This window comes from Carassius auratus, chromosome 50 (assembly GCF_003368295.1).
Source record: "Carassius auratus strain Wakin chromosome 50, ASM336829v1, whole genome shotgun sequence".
Lineage (NCBI taxonomy): Eukaryota > Metazoa > Chordata > Actinopteri > Cypriniformes > Cyprinidae > Carassius > Carassius auratus.
In genome coordinates, this window is record NC_039292.1 from 13,513,646 (window position 1) to 13,538,888 (window position 25,243).

At 36.8% G+C, this 25,243-nt stretch overlaps 2 protein-coding genes across 3 annotated transcripts; one reads left to right on the forward strand and one right to left on the reverse strand.

Moving 5' to 3' along the window:
- On the forward strand, nucleotides 1–23,510 carry lsp1a (lymphocyte specific protein 1 a). Of its 2 annotated transcripts, none has more exons than XM_026239321.1 (13): nucleotides 1–249; nucleotides 6,240–6,386; nucleotides 8,869–9,247; nucleotides 9,334–9,461; nucleotides 10,294–10,540; nucleotides 10,657–10,797; nucleotides 13,543–13,586; nucleotides 14,168–14,249; nucleotides 14,566–14,706; nucleotides 14,985–15,083; nucleotides 17,878–17,970; nucleotides 18,082–18,185; nucleotides 22,695–23,510. In XM_026239321.1, the coding sequence occupies exons 1-12, from the start codon at nucleotides 191–193 to the stop codon at nucleotides 18,145–18,147; spliced, it is 1,626 nt and encodes a 541-aa protein (XP_026095106.1). In that variant the 5' UTR covers nucleotides 1–190; the 3' UTR covers nucleotides 18,148–18,185; nucleotides 22,695–23,510. The 2 variants fall into 2 exon arrangements, with proteins under 2 accessions (XP_026095106.1, XP_026095107.1); XM_026239322.1 differs by having other exon boundaries at nucleotides 10,297–10,540.
- On the reverse strand, nucleotides 19,250–25,243 carry prr33 (proline rich 33). Its single transcript, XM_026239320.1, has 3 exons — nucleotides 25,035–25,243; nucleotides 24,563–24,613; nucleotides 19,250–22,524 (listed from the first exon to the last, which is right to left on the reverse strand). Exon 3 carries the CDS (start codon nucleotides 22,508–22,510, stop codon nucleotides 19,514–19,516), a length of 2,997 nt encoding a protein of 998 aa, XP_026095105.1. The 5' UTR covers nucleotides 22,511–22,524; nucleotides 24,563–24,613; nucleotides 25,035–25,243; the 3' UTR covers nucleotides 19,250–19,513.

Here is a 25,243-nt window from a genome sequence, read left to right on the forward strand (position 1 = left end):
AGAGAAGGAGGGGACAGAGTGTGACTAAAGCCAGTCTCTGAAACCAGACCGAGTGCCGCGTGGATCTCTCCTCAAAAGCTGAGCGTCCGAGGAAAGAGCGTCAGCGTCTGTGAGGGAGTCTTTGGGAATCAAATTCCACGGAATACAAAACTTCCAAGAATTCCAAATAAACCTGGGAGAAGAAAGAACGATGTCAAGTGCACTCGTGAGACGAAGCTCCAGTAAGCAAGGCTTGCAGAACCTCCTGAGGTGAGGACTTTGCATCAGATAATTTAAGGCTTACAGATGGGATCTCAGGTGTGATGATGGCCATATGTCATTTCTAATCTCAGTTTTATAGCTAATGATACAACATGGATTGGTTCTTGTTTGAAATGAAGGGGATTCATTTAATATGTAATGCACTATATGATGTTACAGCTTGTATTTCAATGCCATATTGGGTGTTTTATAATAGTTTTAAGAACCTTTCTTTCTTTGTTATGGGAAGACAGGATTTGTATTTTATTTTATTTTATGTAACAGCATACCTGTGTACACGCATGTTAACATTTACATTCTTGATAGACATTTTTTAACAAGATAATTTTAAAATGTCCACATTGGTTATTGTTACTGTTTAACAAATACCTAACAAAACGTTGTAAATTTGATCAATTTGAGATCTTAAATATATATACAGTGTTCCTGTACCTCAATTGGTAGAGCATTGCGTTATCAAGCACAAGGTTGTGGGTTCAATTCCCCAGGAATAAATGATAGGTAAAAAATGATAGCCTGAATGCACTGTAAGTCGCTTTGGATAAAAGCATATGCTAAATGCATACATTTATTTTTTATGTATGTATGTATGCATACACACACACACACACACACACACACACACAGAAATTAACTCATAGCACATTTTACTTAATCTTAGCAATTCATGCCGCCTGTTGTCTTTATAGAGAAATGTATGCTGTTTAATGAGATTTGTATAAGCTGGAATGCTGTCAGGCTTCCAGATGAGAGTTAACTGTTTCTTCCAGAGGTGCTGTGGGTTTGTGGATGGATGATGGGACAGAAGAAGGGAGGAAGGGAGTAGGGAAGGGTTGGAATTAAACAAGAACCTGTTGACATTGATTGTGACAGTAATATGAGTGCTCATCTGTGAAGGTGCTGCAAACCAACTCTAATTTAGGTGGAAAACTGTAGGTGTGTTTACTGTGAATAATGAATCTGCCCTTTAGCTATCTACTAATTCAAACACCGAAAACTACCCAACTGCGTTTTCCCACAAAAAGAGCTCAGCTAAAATAATCCAGTTCAACTAAAAATGAAACTACAGTCATTTGTTTATCCCTCATGTCTTTAACAACACCTATGACTGTGTTTTTCCCTTGGAACACAAACGGAGTGGTTTAATGAGTATATGATGACAGAGATTTGATTTTAAGTAGTATAAACCGGCAAATGAACAACTATGCATAAGGCAAAAGAGTTCTGTACGGACAGGATTTGAGCTGGATCAGGTGTGCTTTGTCAAACACAAATGAGTAGCATTAATGGCAGACAGGATTTGTTTTCCCAAGACTTTTTTTTTTTTTTAAGAGCTGCCAAAACCAGCCTTTTCACACACTCCGCAAGCTGCTTTATCTATTAACGGCTTACATTCATCAGAACTGTTGTGCGGTGAGTTGAGACACGTACCGGATACGTCAGTTTCAAAGCTGTGTATGCAATATTTTGTATCCACTTGTCACAGTATTTTGAAAACCATTACAGTGCTCCTATAAATTGTATAGTATACACTGTATGCTAATCTGCCACTTACCGCAAAATCATTCTACCAACTATTTAACACATTAAAGGTTTTTTTTTTCAAAGTTGTAAGTAAAACGAAATTATTGGAGCAAATTTTAAAAGACAATACTATACCAGTCTTTCTAATTCAAAATATCTGTTTGTATTTGATGTACTACTAGTAGCTTCTGTGTAACTGTTTGTGAAATTGAATTGCTTATGGAAACTTGATTCCAACACATGATATAAAAAAAGGTAACTGTGACTTTTTCGCTTATAATTGACACTTGTTTTCCTTACAGTTGTTAGTTTACATTTCAGATAGTCAGAACTGCATGATATAATGGTATAAAGACAGATTTGTGAGTAATACATTTGCATTTGGAAGAAACAAAAAAAGAAAGAAAATGAGCTATTACCTTTATTCCATGGTGGAAACAAACAAAAAAAAATCTAAATTGAAACAAACAAACAAAACAAAACAAAACAAAACAAAACAAAAAAGCAAAACAAAACAAAACAAAACAAAACAAAACAAAACAAAACAAAACAAAACACAGAATTGTGAAATGTAAACTCTGAATTCTGAGGGAAAAAATCAGATCATTGCAAGATAAAATTCAAAATTCTAAGTTTACATCTCACAATTCTGAAAAGAAAAGTTGAGAGATCTAAACTAGAAAAATCAGAAAAGCTATAAAATAAAATCTCGCAATTGCACTTTTATTTCTAAGTATTTTCGAACCATTGTTTTTAACTTGATCAAAACATCTCTTTCTCATTGTGGTCTAAGCTATGACCCCCGATCCATGGACTTTACGCGAGCTGCTATTCTATTTACCATACTCTGATAAGAGCTGCTGGAATGCAGGGGGTTTAGCCGTTGACTGAAAGGGGGAATAAACTTTACCATCCCTCTGGCAGTGTGCTTTTCTGAAGGATTCGAAGGTTTTTGGCAGCAGGGTAGAATAAACACTGAGGGCACTGTGTTGTGTTTAGTTAAGCATTACAAGAGTCTTTAGAGAAGAATAGAGGGGGGTTGGGGTAAGATGCGCCACTGGAGATATTCTATATAGACAATGAGAAACAAGGTAAAATTAGGTTGAGTAATGTATATATCAGGATGTCGATTAGCTGAAATAATAAGAAAGTGTCTATTCCTGGGCCGAAAAAAATGAAAACAATTTACCAATGTTTAATCACATTCAAGTCTTTTTTGCATGTATGAAGCACTTTTTTATACTCTAACAAATTATAATATTCAAAATATTGTTGTGAAACATTTTGCAATTGTATTTGCAATAGAAAAAAAAAATACTGTTTAAAGGTATTATTTACTGCATATGGAGGCAAAGCTTATGATCATGCTATTTTTGGAAATGTAGTTTATGGCTAATATTCAATAATTTAAATAATTTTACATTTTAACATCAACATGAGTGAAACATTTTTAAAACTGGATAACTTTGCTTTGACATCCAAAAAAACATTTGTAAAAAAAGACATGCTCCCAATGACTCTATAATGGACTAATATTGTAATCTTACAAAATCGGTACTTTTTTCCGCTACACTGAAGAGGTGGCACATCTTACCCCACTCTCCCCCATAATCTAAATATATTAACTTTCTGTAGATTTTCAACTTTCTGTAGATTTTCAATTATTGTATGCAGTCACTTATAAATCTGTTCTCATTTTTTTGTAGTTTGCTAAGAAATAAATCATTTTAAGAGCTCTCCCATTAAATTGTATAATTACAGATATTTCAGTTCTCATGATTCATAATGCCGCACTTTCCACAGCTTAGATCAGTGCTTTGAAATGTCGTCAGCCGTTCAGGGAACAGTGGGAAACATTAGTGAGGTTTGCAGTGATGTGACCACACACTGACAGCAGGAAGACACTAACATGCCTGGGAAAATAACTCTCCTTTGCTCTTGAAATGTGTCGTTAAGATGACATCATCGGAGTCAATAAACCTCACAGCTGCACTTCAATGCAGATGCAAAATTAAAGAGAAGCAAATAACAGCATCCATCATTTAGATCTAAAAGAGCAGGATTTGCTTCCCTGTAAACAAACTCAAAACAAGGACTTGCTTCCCTGTAAACGAGAACAAAAGTGAACATTTAGATGGTTTCAATTAAGAACAACCATTTTTTTCAGTCATACAAAGACTATCAGGAAAAGAGTAAGTTAAGAACAAGGTGGTACAGCAAGAACTTCCCTGACAGCACACGTACATCTCAGAGATGTCTATTTGACGTCTGCATTTACATCTACAAGACGTATTTTTCACAGTGTTTGCTCATCTGCAATACGTCTATAGGACATTTCCTTTAATAGATGTCAAATAGATGTCTGTAAGATGTCTTTAAGATGTTTATGATTTAGAATGTATGTAAAACTGACATCTGAAAGACGTTTATCAGACGTTTGTAGACAGCAGATGCTTTCCAGATCAAGAGATCTTTAACAGACATCTTGCAGACGTTCGTGTGCTATCTGGGTTTTTACTCTTAACATTTTAGTCTGAAACGCACATCACAGAGGCGACTATTTTACATATCTTTTAGAGTGTTTGCTCATCTGCAACACAGCTATCCCTGATAGCACACATACATCTCAGAGACGTCTATTTGATGTCTGCATTTACATCTACAAGACGTATTTTTTACAGTGTTTGCTCATCTGCAACACAGCTATAGGACGCATCCTATCAGATGTCAAATAGATGTTTAGAAGATGTCTGTAAGATGTTTATGATTTAGAATGTGTGTAAAACTGACATCATAAAGACGTCTATCAGATGTTTGCACACAGCAGATACTTTGCAGATTAAGCGATCTTTAACAGACATCTTGCAGACGTATGTGTGCTATCTGGGTCGTCTTGGATTAAATGAAAGACTTGCAGTTTCTTTGTCACTGTCGGCTAAACAAAAAAATAAAATAAAATAAAAACCGAACTCTCTGGCTTCATCATATATCAGACAACGGTCATTTACTGAGCAATTCCACTTTAATTATTAAGGTTCAGAGCTGGAAAGGGAAACTCAATTCAGAGGTCAACTTCCATGTGACTAATTTAAGACTGACCCATCTAGCTCAGCCGGTTCTCTGCAAGACCAGACTTGGCTTGGGTGAATTAGGGCAGGCAACAATGACGAAAAACATTTCCCAATCCATCAAGCCCTCCAAATCCTTTCAGCCTCAGGGCACCAGGCTGTGCAAGTTTAGTCAACACATTGTCAGGGGAGGTGAAACATGCTGAATATAAGCCAGGCTCTTGTTTTCTTTTCCCCTCTCACACTTTATTGTTTCCATTTAGTTCGGTAATGGGTCTGAGAAACATTTTGCCAGTCTGTGTTGACAATACGCTCACCGTGACTGAAAATCTGTTTTCACTCTTATAACTCTTGGAAGATGGTGTTTCCAGACGTGGAGGGAAAAGAAAAGCAGGCTACATAAACAGACTGATAGTGGCAAATAAATCAGACATTGAATGACATCACCGGCAGGACTGACATCATTCAGGTGGCTTCTGCCAAAAACTGAAGTAATCCTGTCTGGGTGATTAACAGCCGATAATAATCAGAGGCACGGGAACTGTGTGTGGCACATCAGATCTTGTCAGAAGCCCTTCTGTATGGTTTCAGATGTGGTTTGGTCTTTATTCTGTAGTCGGGTTATGAGTAAAAACTGGTTTGTACCCCAGTAACTGCAGCCATTTTTGTTTTTATGTTGATGAATGAGTGCTGATCTGTCAATATGTCAATATGACTAGCTGTAGAGTCATCGTAGCAACCCGTGACCTCTGGCCTAAAATTATTCTGAGGGTCATTGGTGACTTGTGTTCACCTTTAATTGACCCAGAATCTAAAGGAAGCAAAAACGATTCACTCACCCCCATGTCCTTCCAAACCTGTGGGAAGTTCTAGCTACTAGAGAGTACAAGAGAAGCTATGTTGGGGTCCAAACGACATTGGAGCCCATTGGATGGACATAAAAACCACTGAGCTTTTTTAGAGTATCTTCTTTTGTGGTCCACAGAAGAAAGAAAGTCACACAGGTTTGGAATGCGAGTAAAGACCTGGCATTAGGAAATAAAGCTTAAAGTGGCATTTGAAATCAGTTTGTTTGGCCAATTTTTCCCAGCGTAGAAGACATAAAAAGCATGTGTGTTTTGAAGCTAGATAAACACATAGATGCTTCAGCGTCTTGAGTGTGAGTTTGCAGGGTCGAAGATGTTCCTCTGACTCGGAATCGCCAAGCAAGGGACTCAACAAACTATTGCTGGAGATTTCTTAAAGAGGTCTATATATCACAGTCAACAGCACTCTTCTGGGCTCAGGGTCATTCATCATTTGACCACGGCTCTCACGTAGGTCAAGAAAGAAAAATGATTGTGTTCAGATGTAACAAGGGGCTTGCTTTTGCTTCTCTTGCTGCAGAGTGACGGCCCAGCGAAGCATTGAAGATGCTGAGGAGATCGAGAGGGAAAGGCGACGTAGGGCCCGGGAGGCCTTCTGCAAACAACAAAGCCTGTCTGGATCTGCCGGTTCCCCTCAGGACAGTGTGAGCCCACCTGGGACCGGCCTGTAAGTGCGAACGCTGTTCTATTCTTCACACTTCACCTGGTTTTAGCTAGGTGTATTTGTTTTTTTTGTTTGTTTTTTTTGCTATTGTGCTATTGTGCCAAACTACTTAATATGGTTTATTTTCAAGAATATCAATTGTTTATGTTAATTAATGATCGCGGGGCAATTTTATCATCCTGACAGATAAGACATTTTTAAATAGAAAATTAAATCAGAAATGGAAAACATGGTCAAATATATAAATACACTTGTAACTTTACACATGAATCACATTTGTAATGCATTTTTGATCACATTAAGAGATCTGGCCAAAAAAAATTTATATCACTAGATCGACCCTGTTACACGTCTTTAAAGTTGGGCTTTAGCAACTTCCAGCTAAACCTACAAGAGCATATTTACAGTGGCACAGCTGTTCTCTCATCATTACCTAACCTCTGAAGAATTTGCAGCAGAAATGCCTTTGGAATAAGGTTTATGTCATATCCCACACCACAGAGCTTTGCTTTTAATCAGAGAAACATTATAGACCTCACATCCCATGTAATGTGTGAAGTTAAACAGCTCACTGAGTCATCCTGTTTAAAGCAGAAGGTCATCTAGGGCCACTTTGTAATTCTCCTTGTTCAGAGATGATTCAATGGCTCACTCTTGGATTAGAGACACATGAATCATTTTCAAGACTTTCTGAATGGGTTTAACATGGAAAGAGGTTTTTAGTAATGTCCGTTTAGGAGTTTTCAAACTAGGCTCTTGTATGCAGTGTAGTCAGATTTTTAACTGGGCTTCTGAATGGCAATGACTGATTGTTGATGTCCAGTGCTTATGCTTTGCTGAAAATCTGCTTAATAATCTTGTGGAATGTGCTGTGCATTCCTTTCCGTCAGCTCCTGTGCAGATAAAATAGATTTTAATTTCAAGACAAGAACGGCCTCTTTTGTCACTGTATGAGCTTGAGTGCAGGTGTGTGTGTGTGTTTAAACCTTTTATGAACTCTTTGAACAATCCCTTACACGAATTTACCCTTGTAACAATAGTTCGTTTCCAATTAAGTCATTTATATGGATTAGTGATGAAGTGATTTTAATCTCATTGAAACCAAACTACGATATCACTATACAGTAAGGGTACATGAATAGTCATCTACTAATGCCTAAATCAATACTTAATTCATCATAAACTAGTGATTATTAAAGGCGTTAACTAATGAAGAGCTAACCTTAACTATGACTGAAGTGGATTCACGCATGAATAACAGCGGCCAACACTACGTTAGTACACGTTTGATAGTTAATACATTAATTGACATTTATGGGTGAACTAAATCAAACAGCCTCTTTAAGAAGGTATAAGAAATACTCTGACTTTGAAATGAATTGAAATCATTTCAAATCACAATTTGAGCTTTTGACATCGTCAGCATTTAATCATTACTGGGTGGCGAAGGATTAGTTGATCCTCCTCATCAAGCGTAGATAATACCTAATACACTAAAACTGTTCTTGTCTGTTTTGTGTTGCCATTTAAACTCACACTACAGTGACTTATATAAAAAACAGGCAACATCGTTTATTAGTGCATTTAGTATTTTCTATGTTTCATTTATTAATGTATATGTAGTTAAAGGGTTAGTTTACCCAAAAATGAAAATTAGTCTGCGTTTTACTCAACTCCGAGGCATCCTTGGTGTATATGATTTTCGTGTTTCAGACAAATCCAGTCGGAGTTATATTAAAATTTGTTCAAGCTCAATCATTGCAGTCAGCGGGTGTTGCATTGATTCAGTCCAAAAGAAGTGAAAAAAAATTGCCCATCCATAAAAAAAATGTCTTACATGGTTCCGGGGGGTGGGGGCGGGACTGTATAAGACACTTTTTTGTAAGAAAAATATCAATATTCAAAATGTAATAATCACTTTAATCTCTCTTATACGGTGAATTAAGTATTAATTCAAGCATTAGGCATTAGTACAACATTATTCATGTTCCCTGGTTGTAAAGTGAATGCTACTGGGCTAGTTTCGATTAGCAATTGGCTTGGTTTTGTTGTTCTGCAGACCTGGCAACCCTGAAACCAAGATATTTGTGTTTGATCTTAAACATTCATTTAAAAACAACAACTACAACTAATAGTAGTAGTAATAATACTAATAATGGACGTTTTTTTTATATTATCATTTCTGTGAATTAGAACAATTTTGGTGAATTTACACTGGCAAATATTACGAAGCCCTGCACACGAAAAAATATACTGTTCATACACTGTTCATACTTATTATAGTTCATTTCATCATTTTAGGAAATTGTGGCCTCATTGTACAAAAATGAAGAAACAAATGAGGATACAAATTCTAATTTATGGCCATTATAAATGACAGCTGTGAAAATTTGCTGAACAATGATGAAGGAGACACTTTATTGTGGTTTTATTTGTGGAGTTATCTAGTTAAAATATTTAGTTTGATGGTTTTTATATTTTTTAGCTATGAAAGTGAACTCAAACCCAGCTGCCCTATTGCTGTGGATGAGGATGAAGGTTTCAGCGACTGGACCCAGAAGCTGGAACGGAGAACACGGTCCAGAATGGACGAGAACGGCAGTGGAGAAGAGCCACAACAGGAGGAGAAAGACGTGAAGGCAAGATCTAGACAAAGTGAGAAAAGCAGCTTCGCCACTTCCATACAGTATCCGCAAACACAGGACAGAGCCGAAGAGGAGAGAAGACCAGAGGAGAAGAGGAGCGCTGAGAGACGAACACAGATCAGCGAGAGGGTGAGCACTCAGAGACCAGAGGAATGGCGTGATGACATGAGAGACGGCAAACCCAGACAACAGGAAATCAACCCACCGATGGAGAACAAGGTGCCAGGAGAATCGTTACAATATTAGCAATAAAGAACATCATATCATAAACGTTACCATGTCTAAATCAATGCCATCACTCACAGATAAAAGAGGAGAAGAAGGAGGTGAAGGTGTCATACACGTCTAAAGTCTTCCTACAGCAAGACAGAACACCTGACGGCGATGCAGAGGAAATGACATCACATCTGGTCAAAACCAATCGATCACCCAGGTAACTTTGTTTCACACCCGGAGGGTTCTGGGTAAATCTTATTTACATTAAATAGTGTTTTGCATACAAAAGAATACATTTCAGGACAAATAATCACACTTTTTCCATAATTCCTATTATTGTATATATATATATATATATATATATATATATATATATATATATAGATGAATAGAAAGTTCAAAGGAACATAACTTATAGAGAGTCGAAATCTTTTGTAATATTGTTATGAAATGTCTTTAATGAACCTTTTGATCAATTAAATGCATCATTGTTCAATAAAAGTACAAAACATTATAAAAAATAGTAATAATAATAATATGATATTATTCCCTATTTTTAGAGTACAGCCTGTTTAATTGTGAGAGTCAAAGAAAGGGAAAATTATGGATTGACAAAATAATTGTATTGGTGACAGCTATTATTTATGTTTTTTTTTATTAGTAAAGATGGTTTGTAGAAAGCTTGACAACATTTTAAGTTGACTTTAGGGGAAACGTAGATGTAGAATTTGGTCCTGTTAAATTTAAAGGCTTATGTCATAAATGTTGTAGACGTGACCTAATATTGTTGCTGCCAAAAAGGTTGTGCCAGGAAGTTTCTGAAAGGGCTGTTAAGGGAGTTAGTTAATATCTAATCTCATAAAACCAGATTTTTAACTAAACCTGTAAGCTCTGGCCCGTTTTACAGCTTATTCTGGCCAAGAACTATCTACTTTTACAGAAAAAAACTGAATTATTATAACCTCTGCTAACCAAAAATAGCAGTAATGTACGACTGTCTGAACCTAATTTTTCCTAACCATGTTTTCCTGTTCTCCACTCTACTCCAGCAGGACTGTAGATATAAATCAAGCCTTTGAGACTAAGAAAGACATGCACGCTGGTCTGGAGACCGAGCTGAAGCTGGAGAAGATCAGACCTAGCCATCAGGAGAAGGAGAGCCGGGAGATGGAGCAGCGTCCTGCCGAGGCTGAGCTGGAGGAACTCAAGAAGAAGAGAGAGGAACAACGCAAGGCTCGCCAAGAGGAGGAGCTGAGAAGAGAGGACAAGCAACAGAAGAAACCAACCAAGAAAGAGGTGGCTTGGCTGATTTCTATCTTTCTAACACTCTGTTTTAGTCGCAATGTTAAACGGTCTAGGTTTCTTCCAACTGTAGAACATTATTTAAGGTTTCAATTGAATTATAACTACAGGAGGACAAGAGACAGATGAAGGAAGACATTGAGAGGAAGAGGATGGAAGCGGTGGAGAAGAGGACGATGAATCTCAACATCACTTCTACAGATGGTGACGACCCATTTAACCCTCTAAATGCCATAAGTCCAGCATTCAAGGTAACTATACATATCTGTATTAATATTCTCAACCTTTCTCTACAGAAAAGTACAATGGCAGTGGTATAGTGATTCATATGCAGTGATTTTAATGGCACCTGTAATTAATCTCTGTAATTACATTTATAATTACACTGTTGATCCATGCCTTCCACCTTAACCCACCCTTAAACCTCCCCATACCACCAAACCTGTCCCTACCTATATTTTTTGATGTGGTTACATAGTAGTTAAGGCCACTTAATATAAAGTGTGATTAAATTCTGTTCTTTTTATTTTCTCAGAATACAAGCTCCGTTTTATTTTGTAAGTTGCTTGTGTTTGTTGTGCTGTGATCATACCCCGAACGTTTGCAGTGTAATATTTGAGTCAAGTGACACGCATGCATATTTCTATGTTGATCTCTGTATAAGGATTGCCTGGAATATTCCAGGTTCAGAACAAATTAATAATTAAGTAAAATAATTATGATCAACATTTCCGTAAAAGTAAAATTTAATTTGATAATTGACAGCTTGTCATTAGAACCTCACTCTGGAACTTGGAATATTCCTTAAAATGGGTTTAAATTATTTTTAGGGCATCTTTCTTTTCTTTTTTACTCATTTAGTTTAACTAACAAAACTGCTTGACGAGTGTAATTTGTTTAATTGCTGCATTTGGTTTACAGTGTGTAAAAACAGCTATGCATTTCCTGTAGAATTTATTCTATTTTTCAATTTGTTGAAGACATTTCACCACTTCTTCGACAACTGATGAGTCGAATTTCTTCAATAAATGGAAAGCCATTTTCAATGGCTTGCAATAAATTCTGCATGACATTCTGCAATGCTTGAACATTTGCATAGACACATTCATTAACAAACTTTCTGAAAACGGGATCATGCATACAGAAGTTGGACAAAAAACGAAAACACCATAATGCTAGATTTCATAACCACTGGTGCTTGTTAAGGCACAAAAACAAACAAACCCCTAACCCTAACTGGAGCCTAGAGTATCGGAGAGATTTGTGGCATGGGCAACCACCAAGAACCCAACCAAAACACCCTGCCAACTACATAGCACTATGGTGCCGAGGTTTGCATGGGCAAAAAGTCCTGCAGACTCTTTAATCCATCTCTAGTCAAATCATACCAACATAAATAAGAGTAAAATATAGTATAAAGCTAGGTATTTCTGTTATAGTGTCCATTCCTTGTGTTTATCCAATTTTATGGTATACTATACTCTCTACCCAAAAGATGAAATTGGCTCTGATAATGGCTTAATACAACAATATGTTAAGAAAGCACTCATGCATTAACCATGTATTAACGGCATCAGACTTATAATTTCTCATAAAGCTTCTCATAAATCTGAAATGGCTAATACCAAAATAAGTTTTGGTTAAATATTGGAATTAATTTATTTAAACTCTCAGTCACCAAATTCCTATCCACCTTTTCCAAACAAAAGCATGTCCTCACCTATAGACCAGTGTAGTAGTCTTGTACAATATCAAGTGAGGATTTGCAGTCTGTGTTTTGGGGACCCTGAGTTTTCCAATGCTTGTCTGTATATTTACGCAATAAACAGAAATGATTGACAGTTGAAAGTACGTTCTCAGCAAGCAGAGGTTAAAAAGCCACAAAGGGTTGCTTTTGTGAGCCTGAAACAGGAGCTTGTTATAACATGTACTCTGTTAGTCTGAGGAAGTGAGAAGAGACTGAATCAAACTAGTGTGGATTTCTCTCATTATTACAGTTCCTCATGGAATTTATGTTTCACACTTGTACTCATTCATTTGGCCTCATTTTTTTTTTTTTTATTCGGGAAATTTATCAAAATTATAGGTTGACCCAACGCTATCTCACGGCCAATTCGTACGAATTTGTACGACCTCACTCGTGCGAATTTGTACGACCTCACTCGTACGATTTTATACGATTTGTCTAAACCCCAGTGACGGTTAGGTTTAGGGGCAGGGTTAGGTGTAGGTTATTCGTACAAATTCATTGAATTGTGCAACTCATAAAATACATACGATTTGGCAACAATCGAATGAATTTGTACGAGTGTGGTCGTACGAATTCGTAGAAATAAGCCACCTTGTGAAAAATGAATTGCCGTGAGATCGGGTTGGTTGACCTCTTCTGGAGAATCTAGAGCCCCTTTCACACTGCCATTCCGGCAAATACACAGGTAAAGTGTTCCTGTAATTGTTCCCTGGTCGCTAGATTTGGCACATTCACACTGCCATTGATGACCCGGTATATGTGCTTGCTTTCACACACAACCCTTGAAGATCCCGTAACGACACGTGACGTCAGCGCGTGACATGTAATGTACGAGTCGACAACGATTGGCACGTTATACTTTCACTGAAGCAAACAAACGATCTCGGCGTCAGAGCGGAAAGTGAGGAACTAACTGATCTCTGCTTCATTACAGTTTGCACATATGTTTTCGTCGCGAATGTTGATCTTCCTTCAAAACAGCCGGTAAAAGAGTCGCGCGATAACGCGCGTCATCACTTCGACACGGCATTAGATCTGGCTTTTGTTCACACAGCGCTCGTCCCGGATCGACGTGGTTGCTTTCACACAGAAGGCGACCAGGCAATGTTACGGCAGTGTGAAAGGGGTATAGAGATAATACGTTTTTGGTTCATGCTAAAATTTTAATTCTGATAACTCTCTGTCTTTTTCAAACTCTGCTTGTAAACTTTCTAACGTTTTTATTTGCATTTGTATTTTTATCCAGATCACTGAGAGAACAGAATCCTTGAATCGATCTTTAAAGAAGAGGTGAGTTTATTCATCAAAATAAAAATAGTATTAAGCCTAAACTAATTTGACTAACCAAAGACTAAATTGACATTTTTGGCCTCAGTGACTTTGCTATATTTGGCAGATTCTTGACAAAAACTTAAAAGTATGTTGGCAAAATGACTGTTGTTTAAAAGTAAATATTGACATAGGTGCCATAGGTCAATGTAATACTTTGTTAGTCCATCGCCTTGTCAGTAATGATTTATGGTTCAGCTAACTTTAACCAGACGTGGCGTGTACTCTTTAACCTGATTATATTGTGATAGACTGAAAAATTACTTATCACCATATACACAAAACTAGCTCAGGACACTATGGTTTACCAACAGCTCGCCCCAGTGCAGACCTGCAAATGCCGCATTAAAAACTACTGTCAGGATTGACTCAAAACAGTGAAAAATTAGTGTCTATATTTTATATTTTTGATTTACATTTTGATCTAGTATGTATATTTGATTTTATTTCAACTTAAGATTTAAATGTATTACCAACAGACTAGGTTTGGTTAACAATAATAGCATTGGAATAATAATAATTATTATTATTTTTGCAAACAGTAACAGTTTTAAGAAGACCCAGAGACCTGTTCTCCTGCCCAAGATCGATGACAAACTGGAACAATACACGCATGCAGTCGAGGTTCGGTTCACAGCCTTATATCTTGCTATATGTTATTCTTCTATGTATTGATATATATATTAATCCGTAGTCAGATGTGTAGCCTACAGTAAATTCTCATTTTAGTATCTAATGCCTGGTTTAAAGAAGAATCTCTTAGTCAAACCATAATTTAGGCAAATCAGGCCTGTTTCTGGCAGCATTTACACAAATGGATCAGATGGTCTATAGTTAGAGTGATGAAATCTCTTTCTGGGACAGTCTATTGTTACATTTGCAGGATTTCTTTAGAAACAAGTTATCACTCTCTGAGCCTAACTGTCCTAATATGCTGCAGATCTCCTCTAAAGAAGCAAAGATGACCAAGTCAGCATTAGTGGACATGCCTAATGTCTCTGCTCCGGTGGCCTCCAAAAAAAGCCTGTTTGAAGTGGGAGAGGCCTGGAGTCAAAACAGCCCGAAAGGAACACCTCTGAAGGTCTGAAATCAGAGATGTGACTCACAACCTGTCATCAGTCATTTACCTTCATGTTGTTTAAAAAAAAAAAAAGTCTGACGCACATGATCAACCTCCACCAGGAAGCTGTTGTGCAGGAATTCTTGGGAAATGTTCTCCAAATCAGTCATAACTGCATGAACTTTGTTTCACCGTCCCCGTAACACGTGAAACAAAAACTGAAAGATTTGTAATTAAATGTCGCTATATGTGCTGTTCTGCATGTGTTCTCATTTATAAATGGTTTCATATGTTTTTAGGATACGGACTGTGTGAAAGTGGGTGTAGCAAACCTGATCAACCATTGGGTGAAAGGAAGTCCAGAAGGCGGGAACAGACACTTCCTCTCCACACCGTCTGTAAGTTTATTAATGAACCTGGGTTTGTTTCAGTGGTAACCAATGGACTGGGGAGAGATTCTATATATGTGTATATATATATATATATATATATATATATATATATATATATATATATATATATATTAGTGCTGTCAAAATTAGCGCGTTAACGCATTCGATTAATTTGAAATATTTAACGCGTTAAAAAAAAATAACGCAATTAACGCGGTTGCAGTTTTTTTTTTATTTCCAGTTGTGGCCTATGTGTGTTCAACGTGCAAAGAAATATGGATAAGACCAAGGAAGGACTTTTAGACGGAAAGTTTCAGTATAAAACTCTGCCGGATTACTCTTCAATCTGCCACAAGAAACATTACTCTTCATTCAGTCTGCCACAAGAAACAGCAACATTAAAATCATGAACTCAAATGTCATTGTTTAAAAAAAAAACAATGACTGTAACAGTGCGTAAATCAGACCTTTCTGTAACGCTAACGTTAATAAGCTTAAACGAATATAAGGAAATAATTGTGTAGCGGAGTATTTTTTGTACACAGTGCCGCGAACTGTCAATCACTCCTGTGCGCGCGCATCACTGTCCTCCTCGCAGCTGCAGCAACTTGCGCTCTCTCTCTTCATCAAGCTTTAAAACAAAAAGGGGACAAAAAGATCATATTGTCTTTGTGCATAGGCTATAGATTAATTAGATAAATGAATATCTAAATTTGTGCCTTGCCGTCTACTGGATTTTTTTAGAACTTAGAAAAAAGATGCTGCAGCCAATGAACAGCCAGCGGGGGCTGCAGGACGACTCAACCTCCGCAGACAGTTTTTAATGTTTATCAGACAATAAATACTCAAGATTTTGCTTTAGTATAACTCACAACGAGTTTCACACACCTTCTCCTGCCACGTTGAGTTGTTGACACTTAACAGTGGGAAAAGCGACACATGCGCTATTCACTTGTATAACTTAAGGGTGAATGGGTAATGTAGTTTCTGCTCTGGGTGGGATGAATTAGGAAGCTTGCATTGTGAAGGGCGCTCTGAAAATCGGCAGTGCAGGTAAAAGATTAAAACCTATATTAAAACAGATGTCCAGATGAGCGTACCGGTACGCTACAAGCACGTTCTGGGCGCACGGAGAGGTGGCGGTACGCTCAAGAGCTATATTTGGAAGTGGCAGTACTGAGTGCATACCAGCCCACTTAAAGCACTGGCAATGACTATACTTTGGAATTTTTTTGCAGTCCACTTAGAATTCAACATGGAAATCATTTTTGTTTTTTATTGGCATTGATTGTTTTGAAATTCAAATGGTACTTACATGCCTGTGCTTTTATTTCTGTAATAAATATGGCTTTCAAGCCAACAGTTAATTTGGAGGATATTGATGGTTTATTGCAGGTATGTTGTTTACATGAGAAAATCTGTGTTACAAGTTAAACAAAAATTCCAATAAACAATCATATTTTGAATTTAAATAGTTTCTTTGTCTTGAGTTTACATTAATTATTTACATTTTACATTTACATATCCAAAAAGTTTCAGTCTTTTAATTGCGATTAATCGCGATTAATCGCGATTAATTTAAAAAAATTGTGCGATTAATTAGTTAATTTTTTTTAATCGATTGACAGCACTAATATATATATATATATATATATATATATATATATATATATATATATATATATATATATATATATGTATATATAAAGATATATATATATATATATATATATATATATATATATATATATATATATATATATATATATATATATATATATATATATATATATACATTCACTGGCCTCTTTATCGGGTACGCCTTGCTAGTAACAGGTTGGACCCCCTTTTGCCTTCAGAACTGCCTTAATTCTTGGCGGCAGTGATTCAACAAGGTGTTGATTCACCAAAAGAATCAATAAGAATGCATTGAGTTGATTAGCAATGTGTTAGCAAGTTATATATATACATATATATATATATATATATATATACTTTTTTTTTTTGTTGAAAGACTGAGATAGCTGTTTCTATGTAGAACAACGAATATATACCATAAAATAAAAAATATATACATTAATGTGGCCCCTTCTGGCAGAACGAGCTACTGCATCATTCTGAGCTATTTCACTTATTTTCCCTCATTTTCACAAAAAAAAGTTCATCAATCTCCTTGTCCTTTAAACTGCAATGTTCTTTGCTGTAGTTATGTGGTTTATAGTGTTGGCGGTTAAGGTCTCAAGAACAAACATTAAAGATCATTACATCCAGAATTTATGGACATTGTTTCTATCAAACATAAAAGCTTTTGAAGAAAAAAAAAGGCTTATCTTGGAATTAATTAAGTGAGTGAAGCTAGATTAGAATTGTGTAATATCACTTTAAGTCTACCATGATGATTACTTTTTTCTCTGGAAAACAAAAGGCATAATTCTGAAGAAAGTTGACAAATATACCATAAAAAGTATTTAATACAACTCATCGGCTCTTGTCCATGGAAAATCTTAACATCACCCATACTGTAGCTTGCCTAATTAATTAAAGTTTATGAGAACTAGCCATGCCCAAATTGTGCATAATTAAGATTTTTTGTAACTTTTGACAATGAGTCTGTAAATCCGGTTCACAATATCGATCTTAATGATTCAAAGAATCAGATCGATCTAGTTCTTGAGTTCAACGACTCAATGATCAAATCAGTGAATAATGACTTCAATTTCAGGTCAACTATTCCATGTGCAACAGCAGATCTAGCAGAATAAAGTCATTCTCAACGATGCTTTCCAATTTTCATTTCCAGGATGTTAAACCTGGAGATGTTCTGCAGAAAAAGAACATGTGGGAAATTATTGGAGAAGGTTCTTCAGCCGAGAGGTCAGGACTGGGAGGAAAGGTAAATATTCAGATAAGAAAGTTACTGAACCTAAAAATGATAAATAAACATTGAAAATGAATCTCTCAATGAATGCATGCTATTTCTTCTACTCATCTTTTATATTTTTAGGCCTCCTCCTTGGGAAAGCAATACAAGTTTGTTGTGACAGGCCATGGAAAATACGAGAAGATTTGATGTTGAGCATTAAAGTGTCTTCCCGAATGGAAAATCAAGTGAGATGCTTTCTTCTATTTTACATAACATATACCTAATTTAAAGCTAACAAAACAGTTTACATGGACAGAAGCATGGTAAAAGAGCTTAAAAACATGATTATGTAAATAAAAATGCCCTCCCTCCCCCCAAAAAAAACACAATGGGAACTTGAACACAGTCATGAAGCCTTTTTACAGACTAGGTAATGTTATCTAATAAAACTAGCTACCAGGCTAGTACTAAGCTAGCTATAAAGCAAGCTAGCTAAGATTAGCTTAAAAATGTTGAATGTTGTAGCATAAAAAAACACTTTCACGAACATAACATTACCTGAAATAAGAATATGCATGAGTTGACAACCAGCATTCACTGTTATTTATTTGATCTCAACAAAGCAACCATTTACTGTATATTTAAGGTTTGGCCTTTTAAGGCTTCATCAGTGAAAACTCTTTGTCAACACTGAGCTCCAAGTAGGGCAGCAGAGCAGAGAGTGCCATGTCTTGCTTTCGGTACTAATAAGGCTAAGTACAAATTTCCAAAACTTGGCATACTTACTGTATATCTCGTAATTCTTCCCCATTTTACCAATTCCACTGGCACACCCGTCTAAAACTCACACTCAATTGTCCCTACACCTTCAAAAACATGCAATGGAAATTTGTCCCTCAACACCATGTTATCTTGTATAATACCATATCCTCACTAATACTTTTTACACCCCATTAAGCACCGTAGAATACTGGCTATAGAAAAATATTGCTAAGAAAAAAGTGTGGTGTATATTATTGTTATAATGTAAAAAAATTTATAAAGTGAGGTAACTTCAAACTGTAGATGCCTAAATCCTATATTTTACATTTTCATCCCCAAAAACACTCGTTTTGATTTTGTCTCATGTGGCAGGCTGGAGTGATAATACTTATTTTTTTTTTATAAATTATTGAAATTATCTTTTTCTTTTTTCTTTTTCTTTTCTTTTTTTTATGAAAGTGTTCAAATATGTAAGTAATATCAAAATATTACCATATTTAACATGCTTATGAAAAAGGTTGAGATAAGTTTTGAAAGTCTTAAGCAATAAAGTGAAACCAATTCTTTATTCAATATTCTAATTAGCTTAAATGGCTAATGCCAGATGACAAGTGGGCAATACAGATAAGATATTGTACATTTGACAGATTTTTTTTTTTTTTTTAGTTCACTTGCCAATTGACCTGTTATAAAATTATAAAAATATATGTAAAGAATTGGACTGGATAATAAACAGAACTCTACCTTCGCAATGAAAGCTAACAATATCCTTGCCCATTATTTATATGTTATTCAGTTAGTCGTCAGTGGTTTATGAAATACTGAAGCCTTTGGCTGTTCTATTAAAGTCTTTTTGCTCTTCATCTTTATTTTTGCGGCCTATGAGTCCCATTTCAAAAACTGTTGCAATCTTTGTTGCTGGTCGCGAAGCTGCCTCTTTTAGTCGCCTGGCATCAAACCGCGGGCTGTACAGGAGAATTGGCAAACGATGAGCAAATGTAGGAATCTCTTCTGTCTTTTTCTGTTCTGCCTCCATCTTCTTTTGCTCTTCAGTTTTATTGGCTTCGATTTGTTGCATTATATTCTCTTTGGTGGAGAACATTTGGAAGAGGACAGCATCCCACATTTTTGCTGCCCTTGGGGAATCTTTACTATCCTGGCTCCCACTAGACTTAGCTTCGGCTTCAGACTTATTTTGCATTTCACTTACATTTTGATCAGTGCTGGCAGGGATGTCTTTCTTCGATGCAGACTCCGCCTCTGGAAACTTGGGCTCCTCTACTTCAACCACCATGTGTTTCTTAAGGCGAGACCAGCCACTGAGTTTTGACTTCATTCCTTTTGGTTTCTGCATCACCTTCAAGAGAGGCTCTGCAGTTAGGGAGGAGCCTTCCTCACCCTCCTCCTTCTTCTCCACTGCAGACCTGATATCCTGTTGGGGACTAGATTTTGCTTTCACGCTGTCAACCTTTTCAGGTTCAGTGTCCTTTGTTTTAAGGTCCTTTTGGTTTTCTTCCAGTGGTTTAACCCCATCCGTAACCTCTCCGTTATCAGGAGTTTTTTCAGAAGAAGCGGCTTCCAGCTTCTGCTTCTTAATTCTCTCTAACAAAGACATTTTTGCCTCTGTTGGCTTCTCTGGTACTTCGGTTGTTTTGGCATTGACTTTACCTTCTGAGACCTTTGGAAGTGCTGGCTTTCCCGCATCTTGATCAGATAATGGCACAGGCTTACTTTCAAGTTTTGGAGTTTCCTTCACAGTTGGAGGGATTGGCATCATTTGGCAAAGTCTGGGAGATCCATAGGTTGGAGTTCTGACTCTTGGTGTCACAGTACTTATTGGCTCTACTTTTGCTTCTGATGGTGGTGTATCAGCTACAGATACCACAATAGTTGGAATTTTAACATCAAGAATTTTTGCTTTTAATTCCGGAATAGTTGGCTTGGGAATGTCCCTTACAGTGTTTGCTTCTGGCTCAGATGCTTCCTTTGGAAGCTCTGGAGGTGGAGCCACTACAGCAGTTTCCTCTTTAACAACACCAGCCTGAGGTGGCTGGATTTCAACCTGCTCGTTAGGCTTTACCCCAGACTTGTCTTTTGTTACAGTCACATTTTCATCATATTGAGGTACTATTGGTTCCTGTTTTGGAAGATGAGTTACCTTTACACTTGGGAGTGCAGCTGATGTAGAAATGCTAAAAGTGGATGTGTAACTCTTTATTCCTCCATGGGAAACATATTCAGCAGGGGTCAATCCATAATATATTGGTTTGGATTTAGGTGCTGTTGGTGTTTTGGGTCTTTGACCTGCAAATGGAGGGACTCTAGATAAAGGTTTCTGGTACCCAACTGGAGATAAACCATGCTGTGCAGGTTCAGTCTTGGGTGTTGTTGGAGTTTCAGGGTTTGGCTTTTCATTTGCATTTAGAATTGAGCTCTCCTTGGGTTTTTGGGTCTTTGGCTTTGTTGACTCAAGTTTTGACAGGTTTTCTGTGGCCTTATCCAGCTTTTCTTGAAAGGGTTCAGTTGATTTAACATCTATCCCCCCATTTTCAAATATTTTTGAATGACTAGTATAATCCACATGGTTTGAGATTTTCTGCATTTCATCTTGTGGTCCAGTCAAACTTGAGGTTGGCGTTCTGGATCTTCTGCCCTCCATGTGCACAGGAGATACAGCAAATAAAAGCGGATTTGGTCTTGAAATCTCAATCACAGATACTCTAACACGTGAAACGTGATCTGAGGGTGTCTTGGGACGTCCTGAATGTGTTTTTATTGAAGTAAAGTCATATGTTGGTGTTTTTACTTTTGTTGATATTGTAACCCCCTTTGTCTCGAGTGTTGGAGTTGCACCCCGTTTTGTCTCAGGCAGCATTGCATTTTTCTTAGTCTCTGAAGTTGGAGTACCGACCCTTTTTATTTCAGAAGATGGAATTGTCTCTTTCTTGACCTCAGAAGTTGGAGTTGGGCTTTTCTTAATTTCTGAAATTGGAGTTGCAATCCTCTTGACTTCAGATGTCGTTGTTGTAACCCTTGTGATCTCTCTAGTTGGTGTTCTGTCTCTTCTTATTTCAGATGTTGGTGTCACTATCCTTCTAACCTCGAATGTTGGTGTAGGGGCTCTCAATAAATCTGCAGTAGGTGTTCTTGACCTTGTTGGTGATGCATGAGGCGTTCTCAAACCTACTGATTTTGCTGTGTAATTGGCGATTTGAGGAACTACAAAAAATGGTTTGGCTGTTCTAGAGACATTCAGAATGGTCGGCTGAGGGCTTGATTTAGAGGTTACATGAGTGGTAAGATTTGAGCTGACATTCAATCTTTGTGAGGTTTGTAGGATAGTGACTGATGTAATAGCATGTGTATCACGTTCTGGAACTGTTGAGGCTGTGTATGTAAATGCTGGAGACAGGTGTTGGGGAGCCGCATATGGTTGTGGTGAAAACCTTGCCGTCTTGCCGTAAGTGAATCCTCTGTGATGAGGATAAGGAGATGATACATGCTGATACAGTGGTCGGACGCTGAAGCGTGGGTGTACTGCGCCAATGTAGAAAGGTGTCTCTGGAGTCTTGGGAGGTGTTGAGTGATCACTGTGCTCCAGGTCAGGGCTCGCTTCATTTACTGGAGAGAGGCTTGAGCGGAAACTGACCGATGGTTGTGAGGCCTGGGCTGCAGCTTTTTTCTTTGCCGTCTTCTTGAGTAGTTTCTGGAGCCGGACGTTCTCTTTCCCAGGTTTGGGAAGCAAAGGTGGGGGGTACTGCTGGGAAAGCAGGCCTGCCTGAGCAGTATTGCCAATATTGACAGCCATTAAATCTTCAGCCCCTGAAACAAATAAATGACAGATATTGTGTACTTTAAACACAACCATAATGAATAATGATAGTTCTGGCTAATAACGGTAAAGAGGTAAAAAAACATTCCAAAATTAGTCATTGTAAAATAAATCAGCCAAAAAGCATTATTCACAAATATTTTTGTTTTCTCTTTTTCAGGTGAATTTTCCAGTGACCGCTTGTGAGGAATTTAATTCAGCAATATCATCTTTCCCGATTCACCAAGAACACATATACATTAACGTATAGGTCGTACAATATTTCAGTCAACTTTTCAATACATAAGGAAGAAACTACATTGTATGTGCTTTTATGTTTTTATTCTTTTTTATGATTTTTCCATTTTTGACTGTTGTAATGGCGTGACTTTGGAACGTTTCCCTACAATCTATGCACCTGTTGCATATACAATGTAAAAAGAAACTTGATCTGACCAATTGCAAAAGGATACAAAGTAATCTTTTATTTTATTTTTCCTCAGTATTTTTTGCAGTATTCGGGCTGAAATTAGGCTATACACACTTCTAACAATGTATGAGTATGACCTGAATGTGAATGTCAAATAGTGATGATGTTTTGTCAAATGTTTTTTATATTGATTATCTATGCTATTTTTAAACTAGGACACATTGTTACATTTATATAGACTTATAAGAATAAGAATAATCCAAAAACATATTCCAAATTCCTGCAGCTGATTCTTACGCATTTAAGGTTTTATTTTATTACAAATACGACATTGATTTTCTTACTTCTCTGCTCTTATTCATAATGCATAACTTACTAAACTTTTTGGATTTCAAGAAAACACTGGAATTTCTCAATTTATCATATTTAATTTTAATCTAAACATGTTTTTTTAGTTTCAAGCGTTTTGCTACCCAATGGTATTGAGAATGGTTCAAACAAGAATATCATTTGTAGGCCATCACAGCTTTTATTTTCAATAAATTTGATATTTTGTATGATTCTTAATTTTGATTTCGGCTGCTTATTCTCAGTGTAAAATGGAAATATCAGAATGTTTTTCACTTGATAGGATGTCTCGGCTATGACATGTTCCCATGCAGTAAAATTCCACAACACATCTAGCATAGCTCCTTGGCCTAATTTTAGGGTCAAAGCAAATGAGCAAGTCATCTGATCCATATCACAGAGTGTGGTGCCACTTTCCACCCTCACCGTAAACCAACGCCAAGAGATCTGGGGGCAGTCATTGCTTTAGCCATAGGTGGGGCAGCTACATTAAATTACATAATAAATCACTGAAAATTTACTACCAATCAAATTCAGTGGTTTCTGTTGACGCACAACCTAAGATCATATATCACAGAGTTGCTTTTAAGTTTTTCAGATTGTACTGATGCATACTGTATTGATATATTTACTAAACTACCTTAAAATGTTACAATAATAATTATCTTTATGACTGGACTATTCATAAATGGTATTCATGAAACACTCATGGACATTTCCTGGCTCATTTATACAATAAAAAAATAAGTAAAGATTATGAATTAGAGGTTTTATAAGCCTTTTTGAAAAAGCATAAATATAAGAATACATCTCACTAAATGTAACTATATATGTGCTTAGAATACATAAGACAATATTTACAAAAATGCCATTTTCTTATGTTAGGGATATTTAGATATTAGCCTGCAAAATACAAAAACTGACTACAAATTAAATCCAGTCGAATTAGCTACTGAGGATAATGACTTATTTTGTGTCTGTATAACACAAATGTGGGTCAACTGTAGAAGAAGCCTCTAGCTCAGAGTGACACAAAGAACCATATGAGAGGAGGTCATCCTTTTAAGGCCCCGGTAGGCTGGGCAGTTTGGAGAATTTCCAAGATGCAAGTTTAAAAGCGGAAAGAATAGCAAATCAGTAAAATCATGCACAGCTTAATTGCTTCTTAGCAACCATCTTGTGAAAAAAAAGAATCATTGTACATGTAAAAATATGTGCTCTGGGGCGAAATGTACACTTATATACATGTGCTTAAAAAAAAGATAACTTACCAAGAGATGTTTGTAACAGAAGACTGTTGAACACACTTCAGACAAGGTCCCCTGTAAATATAAACATGCATGATTTATAATACATGTCCTTGAACATAAGCAACTGCATATTAAAACAAAAAAGACCTCAAATATGGTGACATTGAAACAAATATTGATATTATTCATTTCAGTTTAATAGTTATATTACAATCCCTGTTGCATAAATCTGCTGAAGCCTTTTAACAAAAGACAGACATGGCATGCACTTCCACACTGCATTCATATAATAATTAAATTTATGCATTTAGCAGACGCTTTTATCCAAAGTGACCTACAGTGCATTCAGGCTATCAATTTGTACCTATCATGTGTTCCCGGGGAATCGAACCCCCAACCTTGCACTTGATAGCGCAATGCTCTACCAATTGAGCTAATAATAACCGGAAGACAAAAATATCAAATTTCAAGCCATTTTTTGGTGGTTTTATACCTGCTTGTCTGCTGTTCAGGGGTGTCCGATGGCTGCCTGCTTGTCCCAGCTTGGACTGTCAGAACGGGAGACTCATGTTGAGTTCAACTATTCCCTTTCCTTCAAATGGAAGGCACAGGCTCCATAGCAGTCCAAAAATAAAACCCTGAGTCCGTTACTCAGAATGCATGGCGAGTGGTGACGGTATAGAGGGAACCGTCAGCGAAGCG